The sequence below is a fragment of the Cebidichthys violaceus genome, unplaced genomic scaffold (genome assembly GCF_023349555.1).
Source record: "Cebidichthys violaceus isolate CVI_PGR_0920_01 unplaced genomic scaffold, fCebVio1.0.p SCAF_12, whole genome shotgun sequence".
In the NCBI taxonomy this organism is placed as follows: domain Eukaryota; kingdom Metazoa; phylum Chordata; class Actinopteri; order Perciformes; family Stichaeidae; genus Cebidichthys; species Cebidichthys violaceus.
Window position 1 is genome coordinate 11353406 of NW_027176285.1, and position 15030 is coordinate 11368435.

General features: G+C 40.8%; 1 protein-coding gene across 1 annotated transcript in view; it reads left to right on the forward strand.

Moving 5' to 3' along the window:
• LOC137868755 (unconventional myosin-XVIIIb-like) overlaps positions 1 to 15030 on the forward strand; it is a 39113-nt gene that overhangs the window by 4268 nt on the left and 19815 nt on the right. The window contains exons 6-25 of the mRNA XM_068705649.1: positions 19 to 186; positions 417 to 627; positions 1289 to 1431; positions 1537 to 1637; positions 2344 to 2407; positions 4457 to 4601; positions 5993 to 6163; positions 6308 to 6398; positions 7553 to 7745; positions 9698 to 9778; positions 10488 to 10608; positions 10736 to 10883; positions 11788 to 11971; positions 12278 to 12428; positions 12577 to 12686; positions 12789 to 12983; positions 13376 to 13519; positions 13878 to 13967; positions 14099 to 14218; positions 14322 to 14427. Of these exons, the coding sequence (XP_068561750.1) occupies positions 19 to 186; positions 417 to 627; positions 1289 to 1431; positions 1537 to 1637; positions 2344 to 2407; positions 4457 to 4601; positions 5993 to 6163; positions 6308 to 6398; positions 7553 to 7745; positions 9698 to 9778; positions 10488 to 10608; positions 10736 to 10883; positions 11788 to 11971; positions 12278 to 12428; positions 12577 to 12686; positions 12789 to 12983; positions 13376 to 13519; positions 13878 to 13967; positions 14099 to 14218; positions 14322 to 14427 (2737 nt within the window). The remainder of the gene's footprint in view (positions 1 to 18; positions 187 to 416; positions 628 to 1288; positions 1432 to 1536; positions 1638 to 2343; positions 2408 to 4456; positions 4602 to 5992; positions 6164 to 6307; positions 6399 to 7552; positions 7746 to 9697; positions 9779 to 10487; positions 10609 to 10735; positions 10884 to 11787; positions 11972 to 12277; positions 12429 to 12576; positions 12687 to 12788; positions 12984 to 13375; positions 13520 to 13877; positions 13968 to 14098; positions 14219 to 14321; positions 14428 to 15030) is intronic.

A 15030-nucleotide genomic window follows, 5' to 3' on the forward strand; every position in this document is an offset into this window, starting at 1 on the left:
TTCCCTCTCCTTTCACAGTGTAACCCGTCTGAACTGGACCTGTGCGAGGACCTGAGCGACCTGCAGAGTGTCAACGAATGTGGAGTTCTGCACAATCTGACCAGTCGAGCTAAAGCCAACATGCCGCTCACACAAGCGGGACCCAACCTGGTGAACCTGTGGCCTCCGCTGCAGGCTCACAGCAAGGTGAAGGATCCACGGTCAGAAGTCCCATTGACAAATGGCTGTTTTTAAACATCAGCTGGCTAGACTGCTATACAAAATATGTTTCCCAACACTAGACTTCATCAACTGCTTGTATTTTGAGAACTATCTTTATTCTTCAATGAAAAAGTTGATTATCAATGGAACCAGATGAAGCTAAAGGTAATGTTTTGTAAAAATGAAAAGCTCACCTTCTTCTTCATCTTCATCAGACCCCAAAGTCTCGGCGAGGAGAGTCGGAGTGGGACGCTCCTCCTGCTCTGGCCGCTCTGGTCAAACGGGTGTACGTGTCCATGGTCGGCACCAGGAGGGACCACAGTGTGTGTGCGGTGGGACGCAGCGGCACCGGCAAGACCACCGCTTGCCAGGCCTTCACCCTCGCTCTCCTCAGACAGGCCGGGACGACGGGGGAGAAGATCAGTGGTGAGTCCAGCAGTTGAAGGGGCCGGGGGGAAGGTGGGGGGGGACTATGAGTCAATGGGTCCCTGGGTCCCTGGGTCCCTGGGTCCCTGGGTCCCTGGGTCCCTGGGTACAGATCAAAAAGGACCCAACTTGGTCCTGTGGTGGTTTTGACCTTTCTTTGTTGTTGTTTTGTGTCTCTTTGTAGTCGTTTTGTGTCTCTTTTTGGTTGTTTTGTATCTCTTTTTTAGTAATTTTGTGTCTTTTTATAGTTGTTTTGTGTCTCTTTGCAGCTGCTTTGCATCTCTTTGTAGTCATTTTGTGTCTCTTTGTAGTTGTTTTGTGTCTCTTTGCAGCTGTTTTGCATCTCTTTGTAGTCATTTTGTGTCTCTTTGTAGTCGTTATGTTTCCTTTTGTATTTGCTTCACACCTCCTTGTAGTGTCGTTGTGGTTGTTTTGTCTCTTTGTGGTTGTTTTGCGTCTCTTTGTGGTTGTGATTTTATTTGAGGGACATTTTGTAGGTAAAGGCCTGGGGGGCCCCTGACACTTTTGGCCCCTGTTCCAGTGCCCCGGTAGCCTCGTTCAGTAATCCGTAATGGGAGGGGACTGCGCTTTATATCCATGCTTTTGCTTCTGCTTATTTATGTCAGACTATGACTGTTGATTTCCCCCCCCCCCCCACCAGTGGAGCGTGTCCAGGCCATGTTCACCATCCTGAGGTCTTTTGGCAGCGTGAGCTCGCTGCACAGCGACGCTTCGTCTCGATTCGCCACGGTCTTCTCTCTGGACTTTAACCACGCCGGACAGGCTGCCGCTGGACACCTCCAGGCACGAAACACACAAACACATTAAACAGAGTCAAACATGGTGACATACAAAGATACTCATGTCTTCTTCTTCTTCTGTTCCTCCTCTCTGCTGCTTCTCCACCAGACGATGATGTTGGACAAATGGAAAGTGTGTCAGAAGACTCAAGGAGAGAGTAACTTCCTGGTCTTCTCTCAGATGCTGGCAGGAGTCAGCACAGAGATGAGGTCATTTACGCATTCACTTACTTTATACTTCTACTCCACTACATGTACTTTTTACTGCACTACATTTATTGGACAGATATAGTTACTAGTTACTTTGCTGATTGATGCATTGCATAAAAAGATATATTAATCTTTTACAATGCAACAAATTGTTAAACCAGTGGTTCCCAAACGATTTGGCTTGTGATCCCTTCCATTTTCAGATATCCGAGTTGTTAAAGAGACTGTTTTTAATTCAAAAAGGCATAAAAAGTATACAATATTTTTATAAGAAATAAGAGAGTACCAAAAAGTACCAAAATCTAAAAACAAATTGTATCATAACTTAGTTTCTTCTTCTTCTCTTCATTAATCGTCTCTCGACCCCTCAGATTTACCCGGTGACCCTTTAAAGGGCCCGACCCCTATGTTGGGAACCACTGGACTAAACTCTGTGACTGTATATAAAGTAGTTAAAGTATCTACAACAGTAAACATGCTGGTCTAACATTCACGCTTCAGTCACAGGAGACATTTTACTGCTGATACTTTAAGTACATTGTACACATAATACTTCAGTTTTGTTGCCTGTACTATTTTCACAGTGTTGTATTGGTTCATCGCTGGTAATCTCAGTCATACATATGTTAAATATTTGTTCCATCACATATCGTACTGAAGTCCTCACAGTGTTCTGAATGTTTTCTCGTTGATAATCCTTCATTAGGACGGAACTCCAGCTGCATCAGCTTCCTGAGTCCAACTCTTTTGGGATTGTTCATCCCACTAAGGTACAGTAAGAGCCATATTTTTTGTGGTTTATTGTGTTTAGGATCCTGGTCACTCTTTAAAACCTCTTAAACATGCAAAAATGCACTCATGCAAAATGCAAAAAATGCACCCATCAGAAACGAATATAATGATGTCGCATACCACATGAAAGAACAGAACCTGGGCTACAAGGATATGTAAGCCATTTGTACACACTCCAAACAAAACTCAAACAAAACTAAATATATTACCAAATATCAAAATCCATCTAGCGCCCCCTAGGCAAACCACTCGCCACATTTCTGGCTCTACTGCTGTGCTAATGCTAATTCATGCAGTACACACACGATAGCTCAAGAGAAAGCCACCACGTTGTTGATTCTGACTGGCTAACAGTGCTGTCAATCTTGCCCCTCGTGGTCTAGCTCAATTCTATTGGCTCTAACGCATCGAAAAAGGTGTCAATCACTGAAATCGACCAATGGGTTGCTGAGATGGGGCTCTGCGTATGGGGGGGGAAGGGCCGAAATCCAAAATAACTTGACTAGGCACAGAGACACAGAGAGAGCTCAGAGAGGATTCTGGCCTTCAAACAAAGCCAAACTGCTGTATTTGGATGTATTGAACACCATTAGTGATATACAAGTGAAATATATAGTTTGGTACATGAGAAAATTAAAATTGACCATTTTGGAGATCTCGTCTGAACTCTCTGTACTAAAACCTCTCTAATTTTGTTGTGCTTCACTTTATCAGAGTCAGACGTTGCAGAGAGACTGTTCACATATTATGCTATGATCTGTGAGAGGTTTAAACCTTCAGCTACATCATTCCAAAGAGATAATCATCCTGAAAGTGCTTTTTCTTTTTAGGCGAATCTGAACATTTTCAATTTGTGCTGTGTGCCATCTTCGTTTACTCTTAACCAATAAGATATATACTGACATCTGAACAAATCTCAAATCACAAGTGTTCCCTTTATTATAACACCAAAAGTATTCAAATACACCTTGTGGTTGCAGAGATACACTCTTTTTAGTATGGGTATGCAATCTTTGAGCAGAGGCCTAAAGAATAAGGTTAGGGTTCAAGAGGTTTTTAACATACTAAGATCTTTTTATCACTTCAAGACCTCTCCTTATAACATGATTTGATTTTGAAAATGTTCATGTTTGAATTCAAGGAGTAGGATTATTCTTTAAAAACAATGTATAAAATATTCCCTCTCAAACATCATTATGACCCATTAGAAGTGTGTAGTGGTGTCTCTACTGATGGATAGATGGATAGATGGATGGATAGATGGATGGATGATGGATGTTTAATCACCATAAACATAACTAATGTTCCCTTCATCAAATGTGAAGTGTCATCACTTCAGCACTTCAACACATTTAGTGTTTTAACAATTTGAGATGAAAAGGAAAAATATGTATTTTAATTTTGCAATTATTGTTACAGAGTTGGACCCCGAAACAAAAAGAAAGTAAAACTAGTTTCAACTAAACACAAGAGTTAAAGAAGCATTCCACTGATTTACACATTGAGTTCAGTAATATTCTCCCCGTGGAAACAGTGTGGAGAGAGCTTTCCAAAGTCTCAAGAAATAACCAGAATGATTCTTTTAATCTGCCTCAGGAGGTCCCCAATCTCCACTAATGAGTGACCGTTTGAGTGAGTGACACCAACGCTACTTGTTTAGGACTCAAAACCCAAACTCCAGAACATGAAACTTGCTTCTAATTTGCAAAACAAAGACGTGATCCCACTTCTGCTGACAGGAAATGTGCTGACTATGTTCTTCACATCCAGTGCAAACGTTTAAACACTTCTCTAGATCTGCGTGAATTGGCAAATGATTATATGGCGGTGCTTGTGTGAGCGAGAAGCACCGGGGGAATACAAATAGTAGAAAATTTGTGTTTTTGAAGAGGTGAAGTGATGTGGTGAAGAGGAGCCATCTTGAAGAGGCTGTGATGGGAGATGAGCTGTGACTCAGCTGTTCTTCCACTTTATGTAGCGATTGATTTCAGAGACAGACCTCCCCCCCCTTGTTTGTCGTTTGTTAGGTTGAGGAGAAACAGCGTGCATCCGTTGCCTTCACCAAGCTGCTGGTTGCGATGGAAACGCTGAGCTTCTCAGCCGGCGAGCAGAAGGCGATATGGCACGTTCTGGCTGGTATTTACCATCTGGGAGCCGCCGGGGCCTGTAAAGGTAACGCCGCTTCATCATCTTCCCTCACGCACACTGTTAACTAATCCTCTGCACATACACACACTCTCACACACACGTGTTAGTCTTGCTGTGCTGATGGGGACCAGCATTCACATAATGTGTTACGAGGACCTAACACTAGACCCAATGTCCTCACAGGGCTGAGATGTCCTCACTACGATGGTTTGGAAACTGAAATTGGTCCTCACATAGACGGCAATACAAACACAAATTTGAGTTGAGATAGGTGCTCTTCCTCATAAATAAAAGGTTAAAAAATTACATTTATCCTAATAAAAATGAAATACAAATGAATGTTAAAAAACAACAAAATAAGAATTTACAAAGAAAAAAAATCAATTGTTAATAAGGTAAATAATTATTAACTATATTTTTTTCTTCCTTTCCTACGTTTATTGTCATCTCATTATTATTATAATCATTTAACATATATTTTAATTGATTTGACTTTCCTCTATCTGGTGGATCCTCGTGGAGTTATTTATCTGTTCATGCATCATTTGCTTTTTAAATCCCCTGAATACCACATTTTAAATCTTTAATAATTATATGTAACATGAAGTATCTGAATACTAAATAAGCAACATTCGAAGTTCAGTAAAAACATCCTTAAGTATTATTTATTAAGACCTCAAACTCAAAAAACACAAATACAGAAATAACAAAAATGTGTGAGTATTTCCATTTTTTTACTCCACTTCCTTTCTTTGGCAGCTATAATTACTCTGCAAATAAAAAATTCACCTTAAAACATATTAAATTGTGTTGACTTCCTCTTACATAAAGCAGTGTCTATTTTGGACTCTTTATCATCTTCAGGATGTCTCAGAGTTGTTTTTTAGGTTCACCAAAAAGACATTTCATCTCCAAACTTCTCACTTGTTGAATTTTAACAACTGTTTGATGCTCAAAGAGATAAATTATGAATCAATTAGAACCTGAACCAGGACTGAGAGGGTCAGACTGTCAGACCCTGCTGCAATAAAATGAGAGTTTTAAAGGGACTGATGCTCAGAAACACTATCACTTTAGTCCACAGAGGGCACCAGAATCAACACTAAATGAAAGTTCCTTGTAGTAGCATCTCTTGACCCCTCAGATTTACCTGGTGACCCTTTGGAGGGGCCTGACCCCGAGGTTGGGAACCACTACAGCTAGCTAACTGTATATAAAGTAGTTAAAGAATCATCTACAACAGTAACATGCTGCTCTAACGTTGATGGAAGTGTATGTTGTGAAAGTAGGATTTTGGACGCAGTACTTTTACATGTATTTCTTGTGGTAGCAGTACTTTTACTTCAGTAAAGTATTTGAGTACTTCCTCCACCACTGTGCTCTTAGCATGTGCTCTCTCTCTTCCCTCGGCTCAGTGGGTAGGAGACAGTTTGTGAACTTTGACAGCTCTCAGGTGGCCAGCGGCGTCCTCGGGTGTGAGGGAGAAGATCTGCACACCGCCGTCTTCAAGCACCACCTCCGACAGCTGCTGCAGAGAGCCACCGGGGGCAGCAGAGAGAGGAGCTCTGCTGCAGAGTCAGAAGAGGGTGAGACACACACACACACACACTGAATGCTAACATGCTAATGTGCTATCATGATACTTTAGAAGTTATGGACCACCAATGCAATAGTTCTGAAGACGTTTCAGTCAAAATGTTGGACATAAGTCTTCATTGTGGTCTCTGCAGGTCCCAGACTGACGGCTGCTCAGTGTGTCGAAGGGATGGCTGCTGGACTCTATGAAGAACTCTTCACCTCCATAGTGTCGCTTATCAACAGGTATGGGTCAACCCTGATTTGATGAAGTGCATTTATTATACAATAACCTTTACAATTCAATTAAATTTATTTTATTTGCCCCGGAGGGCTTTAAAATCTGTACACATACGACAAAACATGTACTGTATGTGTGCGTACCATCAGTCTGATTGACAAGTTACAATAAAAAGAAACAAATGGGAAATACAATTTAATGGATCTTTAATAATAATCAACAAATACATTATGATGAGTTATTATCAGTTAAGATAAACATTTATTTAAAAACTACCCAGCAGTATTAAAATAAATTGATATGAGCTCCAACTTTACCAGCTGCAACATTAAGATGAACACATTAATGCATCAATATTCACGATACAATAATATAATATATATATTATTCTGCATAATGTATAAAATGTAATGTGTAAAATGTAATGTGTACATTTAAAGTGTATTTTGATGCTAATGCTTTTGTACATCCAAAAGTAACATTTTTAATGCAGGACTTTTGCTTGTAACTGAATATTTCTACACTTGTTGTATTACAACTTTTACTAAAAGTGTAACTTTAAGCTTAAATCCATCCACTGCATAATTTAGAAAATAGATCTATGTGAAGAGGCGAGGTGTTAACATTCTTTTATTTCATGACGTAGATTAATCCCAAACGACTCTATCTCAGAATTGGCTGATTTAAAAGAGTAGATGACGTTTTGAGCCATTATCAACCATTAATTGATGATTTTTATACATTTGGTGTGAAATGTCAATATTCACACGAGGATTGATGTGTTTCATCACTTCAAAACACATTCAGTTACTCCTAAACTAATAGATCTGAGTATTTCTCTCACTGCTGGTTATTCTTTTGCTCTCATGCTACATTTGTTATTGAGGAACCTACATTTTTTGGCCACATTTCCACCGACTGACTGTCTGATGTGTCACGTTGATATTTGTTGTGTACCGTTTGTTCTTGTCAACATGAACTCGTTGTCCTTCCAGTATTCGACTCATAGCGGCCACCTGTTGTTGTGTTTTGTCACTTTTGTGATCATGTGTCACGTGAAAAAGTGACATCAGCTGGTATCCTCCATAGTACATACACTGTACACACACTCCTCTTTAACATGCATACATGTGTGTGTTTGTGTGTGTTTGGTGTTCAGGGCTCTGAGCAGTCCTCAGCTAACGTTGGCCTCGGTGATGGTGGTGGACGCGCCGGGCCTCAGGAACCCGAGACACTCTGCGGAGGAGCGAGCCGCCAGCTGGTCCGAACTCTGCCACAACTACCTGCAGGAGCGTCTGCTGGAGCAGTACCACACACACACCTTCACACACACACGGGAGAGATACACACAGGTAAACCAACCACTGATTTATGGTTATGGTTTGGTTGTTTCATGTGTGTAATGGGTAATAATCATAGACTATTATATGCTGCGTTCCAGACATCAATTTACATGCAGAGCAGGTTTTAGTATTTGATAGTACGTATTATTTATAAATTAAATTCAGCCAAACATACTTTACGTTTCCTTTTAGTTGATGGTTTACAATGTGCGCAGGCGTTGTTCTGTGATGTGAGACGACAAAAAAAAGTAATAACTTTTAATGCCGTTCCGTTGGACTTTTTCTAGCAGGAGGTTGGATAATTTTCCAGTTCCAACTTGAACGTAGCATAAGAAGTTGACATTGTCACTGTAATGTCACCCATTGGTTTGTGCCTCAAGTTTGGCAATTTGGTCCTGGTTTTTGTCCCTATGCATCTTATTTTTTTCTGTCGCCATCTTGTTTTTTTCTGTCGCCATCTTGTTTTTTTCTGTCGCCATCTTGTTTTTGTCCATCGCCATCTTGTTTTTTCTGTTGCCGTCTTGGTTTTTGTGTTGCCGTCTTGTTTTTTCTGTCACCGCCTTGTTTTTGTCCTTTGCCATCTTATTGTCGTCTGTCGCCATCTTGTTTTTTTTCGTTGCCACCTAAATTTCTTACCATCACCATTTTGTTTTTGTCCGTCGCCATCTTGTTTTTGTCTGTCACCATCTTGGTTTTTGTCCTATCACCATCACTAGAATTAGCTTCACTTTTCAGACCCACAGTTTTTTGCCTGGTAATAATGCATCACAAAATGATGTCTTCTAAAGTCACATACTCAAAAAAATAGTACATCAGTACATCTTTGTACTATTAAGTACATTTACACAGATCGTAACATACCTGGTCCCAAGAGATTTGTACCTTTTGTTCCACCATTAAAGTAGTTTAGAGTCCACATTAATACCGTCCCAATCAACACAACTCATAGATGCAAAAAGCAAACTGATTAAGTGCTTAGAAGATAAGGTAGCTTATAGACATTTGTTCTTAATGTACTCCTAATGTGGGCTACTTCCCCAGTGATAGTTTGTTCTCCACAAGTACAAAAGCTTTTTCTTTTTTTCTGACAGTGAACGGATTACCAAGCCCTCAAGGCTTCTGGTGCTCACAAGAAACCAGACAGCATCAAACCCACCAAACCCTATAAAAACACATTTCTCCATTCTGCTGCTGTAAAACATGGAATAATTTCCCTTCAAGTCTAAAACTGATCACGTCAAACAGCAAAAAGAACTTTGTTGTTTCTGTACAGACCTTTGAATAGATTGGACCCAAATTACTTTAGCGACCCTCTGACTTTTCATGTAGCACTGGATGAAATTTGAACTAGCAATTACCAGAGTTGTACTTTTATATCCACCATTAAAGTTGCTTTCAATAGTTTCAAGGACAATGAATGTGGATGGTGCAAAGACCAAAACCGACTTGCAAAAACAGTTCCCTTAATGTACAAGCTTTCACAATTCATTATTTTTTTTAGCTTTTTTTCTGCCAGTGCTTGAATCAAGGATTCTGCTCACCAGAAACTAGATAGTACCAGAAGAGTTTGATGGGTTCATTTCTTTGTTGACGATCACGTCAGAGAACATTTTCTGGCCTTGAAAAGATGATTTCTTCTCAGTCATGTGTAGTTATATTTTGCAGAGAGGCAGGAAACATTTAGGTTTGAAAAATGAATCATCAGGCCCTGTTGTGATTGAATCCTACTTTGATACATTCATCCAGTATTTCTAATCATCAAATCAATTTAATCAAACCTGATTTTTGTTTTTGGTCTCTTTGGGATTCCATACATTATTTTGAATTATTGTCTGCTATTCAGTGTTCCTTCTTTTTAAATGTTATCAAGGCAGAAAAAGGCAACAACACTTTACATTAATAGTTGCACAATCATGTAGTTTTAGATGAATAATAATGACCGATATGTTGTGTGTTCACAGGAGAAGATCCCAGTGGAGGTGGAGATTCCAGAGAACAGTCCGGCTGAGGTGGTGTCTGCTATCGACCAGCCGCCTCCACAGGTACACAACTCGTTCTTTATTACACCTCCTTTAAAGCTCACATAGACCTGAGGAAGAGGAGTCATATACGTTGTGAAGTGAAACAGTTGTGTAATGTCTCCTCTGTGTCTAGATGAGCGTTAGTCTGATAAAATAGCATTTAATTTCATCAAAAACATTTTATTCTTCATGTTCTCATTTAAATAAAGCGTTTACTTTAATCAGATTGTGTTAAAAACATTAAATTGTGATCTCCTCAGTGAAACTATGAAGTCATGATTGATTCATCTGAGACCAACAGTCATGTGACAACAAATCAGAGAAACTGATGCGTTTCTTTTTTCTTTTTAATGCTTTATGTCATTGTAACTGTGTTATTCTGCACTAAAGACATGTTTGAGTTCTCTCTACTTCTAGTCCTGATGGTTCTGTTTCCATTGAAAAGTATATAAAGTAGGACTTTATATATTGTAGTTAAAAAAAACCTCCAGGTTGCACATAAGAGAAGTTTGCTTCAGGGATTTTCTGCCACAAATATTTGGCAACTTGGTTATGTTTGACAAATGGTTTGGGAGAAGATACAAATGGTGAAAATGTTTCTTTCTTCTATTCTAACAGAGCCAGAAATCCTCAAAGCTCCAGCACATTAAATGCTTGATAAAACAGCTATTTCTTTCTATTTTTATGGTAATTATATATGTGTGTGTGTGTGTGTGTGTGTGTGTTAAAGGTCCGGGCGGCAGATGGAGACCCTAGAGGTCTGTTGTGGGTTCTCGATGAGGAGATGGTGACACCATCCTCCAGTGAGAACAGCACCCTGGAGAGAGTCTGCCAGTATTACAGCAACACTGGTATTTAAACGCCCCCCCCCCCCCCCCCCCCCAGTGTGTGTGTGTGTGTGTGTGTGTGTGTGTGTGTTTGTGTGTCATGTTTTAATTACGTGCTCATGATATCGTGGATGTGTGTGTGTCCCTGCAGTGCGTCAGTGCGAGCAGCAGCTGCAGTGTGAGGTGAACCACCTGATGGGCTGTGACCCGGTCCGCTACGACCTGACCGGATGGATCGGTCTGATCCAGAACAACCCGTCTGCTCTGAACGCCATCTGTGTGCTGCAGAACTCCACCATGTGAGTCCGTTTACAGGAAACCTGGTACACATGGACTCCGATGTACTTCTGTATACTTTTGATCAGGAAATTTTATTGCAACAGAACATAATTATATTTTGGAGCAAGAAGTTTAGCCCATATTTATTAATATTTTTATTAAACCGATATGACTAAAAGTATGCCGAACTAGATACTAGCAGTTCCTTATTGCAGTGTACTTGTGTGTGTACACACAAATATCACTGGTCACGGTCACCCAACTTACGAGTCTCAGTACACATTTACGAGTCTTGGTACACATTTACGAGTCTTGGTACACTTACGAGTCTCGGTACACATTTACGAGTCTCGGTACACAAAATACAAATCACAGTACACGTTTACGAGTCTCAGGATTAGATTACTATGAAGGCAAATCACTGTCAAAATTCGAGAGCGCAAATGAGATTCAGGCACGCGCGCAAATCAAACAGCCGCGCACGTATTTTACTTTGTTGAGCGCTTTTACATCACTCCATGAGCAAAATTCCCTCTCGCGCAAGCGAGGGACTTTACTCTGCTCGCTCGCTCGCAGTTTTTCTTTTTGACAGTAAGTGGGCGGACCCAGTCTCTCCATCCAATTAGATGTAGAGACTGGGTCCGCCCAGGGAATTTCGCTCGCGGAGTGATGTAAAAGCAAAACTCGTCAAAGTAAAATCTGCGCACGGCTGTTTGATTTGTGCGTGCGCGTGGATCTCATTTGCGCTCTCGAATTTTGACAGTGATTTGCCTTCATAGATTACTACAATAGTACCGACATAGAGCTAATAAATATATCAAAATAAGTGAACACACAACGTTTTATCAAGTATTTACAGGATTGAACACTTAAGTGAATGCAGTTTTGTAATCTGATTACTTCTTCTCTCTCTGTCCTCCTCAGAGCGGAGGTGAAGGCCATGTTCACCCCGAAGATCTCTCTGCCCCCTCTGTGTCGAGGTCTGGGGGGTCTGGAGGGGGGCAGCCAGCGCTCTCTGCAGAGGAACGGCATCATCAGGAAGACCTTCAGCGGAGGAATGGCCGCCATACGCAGACACTCCCAGAGCATCGCCGTCAAACTTCAGGCAGTAGGTGGTGCTGCTGGAGATTGAAATATATCAAATAAAATCAATGTTTGAAGCACACATTTATAAAAATCAGTGTATCAGAACTGGTGCTAATGGAGTAAGATTTAAGTGATTTAACATATAACCTGTTTATATGTAGCAGCAGAATAACAGAATAAACGTAAAGTGTTGGAGCAGAAGTTTAGACTTCATGAACTGGTCCAGCCTGAGCTTCTGTTTTCTGCTGAGAATACTTACACAGTATCTGGATTCAGTCTCTCTTCTTCTTCTTCTTCTCCTCCTCCTTCTTCTTCTCTCACCCTGCAGGACTCTCTGGTGAACCTGATCCGTCGAGCCCGGCCGGTGTTCCTTCAGTGTGTGAGTTTAAAGACGGACGGTGGAGGTTTTGATGTGGCGGCGCTCAGAGTCCAGCTTCATTCCACTCAGATCATGTCGGCCCTGCAGCTCCACCGCACGGGTCAGCTTTTAAAAAATATAAAGTGAATAAGAAGTGATACTAGTAGAAAGTTATACTGCGCATAGATTAATGAAAATAATGTTTTTGTTCCAGCTTGCTTTTATAGAATAAGTTTGAGTGTAATAAACTCTGTGTTTCTTTCTCTCAGGTTATCCAGAGCACATGACTCTGAGCGACTTCAGGTGTCACTTCCAGGCGCTGTCGCCTCCCATCATGAAACGTTACGCATCAATGTTTGTCAGCCACGATGAGAGAAAGGTCAGACGTCAGACGTCACACGTCGCAGCAGCTCACACACACAAACACGTTTATCTCCGATCTTCAACTCTGAATGAATGACTTCCTTTGTCTGTGTCTCAGGCGGTGGAGGAGTTACTGGTGGAGTTGGATCTGGACAAAAAGAGCATCGTTGTGGGCGCCAGCCGGGTGTTCATGAAGCGAGGTGTGCTGCGTTACCTGGAGCAGCAGAGGGACCAGCAGGTCACTGGCTGGTTGATCCATATGCAGGCCGCCTGCATGGCACATCTGGCCCGTCAGAAGTACCGCAAACTCAAGGTTAGTGTCTCACTGTGGAGCTCTAATCTGTCTGAACCAGACGGCAAGACAAAGCTGCATTCTCTCTAGTGTCCATCAGGGGGCGACTCCTCTGGTTGTATAGAAGTCTATGAGAAAATGACTCTACTTCTCTCTTGATTTATTACCTCAGTAAACATTGTAAACATGAGTTTATGGTCTCAATCTCTAGTTTCAAGTCTTCTTCAATACAGCATGATGTTCATTTAGTAAAGTATGGTCCATTTAGAGTCAAACAGACCATAAAGCAGGGTATGCTTTAGGGGCGGGGCTACACGGTGATTGACAGGTCTCTACCGAAATTGACAAACTCAAGGCTTAATTTTATTGTTATCATGAGTAGATCTGCGACGTGTGTGTGTTTGTGTCTCCAGGTGCAGCAGATGGCGGTCAGCTGTCTGCAGAGGAACCTGCGGGCTCTCAGGGTTGTGTCCAAGTGGAGCTGGTGGAAACTTTTCTGCAGAATTCGTCCTCAGCTCGACGTCAACATGGACAACGAGCGGCTCCGAGCTAAAGAGGTACACACACACACACACACACACACACACACACACACACACTCACGCACGTACGCACGCAAATTGATTAAAAAATAAATTCACCCACCTGCTTCATATCACTATAGAAACTTAAAACAACTTGTGATATTGTCTAAGATATTAAAAGTTATTGTGCATGAAGTAATAATAATATTTTATTTATATAGAACCTTTAGTTTCAACATGTTTTACAATAAAAACACATTCAAAACACAAAGAGAGTGAAACAAATAATTAAACAGAGATTGAAATAAACTAAAACATCATAAAACATAGAAAGAAATCACAGAAAAATCTATTTTATAAAAGTGTGTTTTCTTCTTCTTTTTCTTGTCAGGATGAGATATCGGCTCTGAGACGACGCCTGGAGAAATCAGAGAGGGAGAGGAACGAGCTGAGACAGACCGCAGACGTCCTGGAGACCAAGGTTTGTGCTGCTCACACTCACACACATACACACACACACACACACACACACACACACACACACACACACACACACACACACACACACTCACTCATGTTGTTATCCCCGTGTGTGTCTGTGTGTGTGTGTAGGTCACAGCCGTGACGTCTGAGCTCAGTGATGAGCGTTTTCGTGGCGATGCGGTGGGTCAGGCTCTGGATGTGGAGAGGGCCGAGAGGATCCGACTCAGCAGGGACAACAAAGACCTGCAGGTAGAAAAGTAATCTATTACCTCGAGCCCAGAGGAGAGACTCTAGGACACGTTGTCACCTTCTAGAGATTCATTGTGTTGCTTCTCTTCTCTCACGACGTCAGGCTCGTCTAGACCAGTGTAGAGTCACCATGGAAACTCTGGAGAAGCAGCTGGAGGAGGAGAAACAGAAAGTTCAGATTGCTGAGAGTCAGAGAAGACCAGCGACAGGTAAAGACCAAGAGGCTCTGCTCCAAAGGGTTAGGGAGGTACGCAAGACCAATGGCGGCAGTAAAAGAAAGAAATATAAGATGATAATATAAGATCATAACTGACTCAAAATATTGACTTATTATCTCAAAAAAATAACGTAGTATCTCACAATAATGACGTAGTATCTAAAATAATGACTCAGTATCTAAAATAATGACTTAGTATCTAAAATAATGACTCAGTATCTAAAATAATGACTCAGTATCTAAAATAATGACGTAGTATCTAAAATAATGACTTAGTATCTTAAAATAATGACTTAGTGTCTAAAATAATGACTCAGTATCTAAAATAATGACGTAGTATCTAAAATAATGACTCAGTATCTAAAATAATGACTCAGTATCTAAAATAATGACGTAGTATCTAAAATAATGACTCAGTATCTAAAATAATGACTTAGTATCTAAAATAATGACTTAGTATCTCACAATAATGACTTAGTGTCTAAAATAATGACTTGGTATCTAAAATAATGACTCAGTATCTAAAATAATGACTTAGTATCTAAAATAATGACTTAGTGTCTAAAATAATGACTTGGTATCTAAAATAATGACT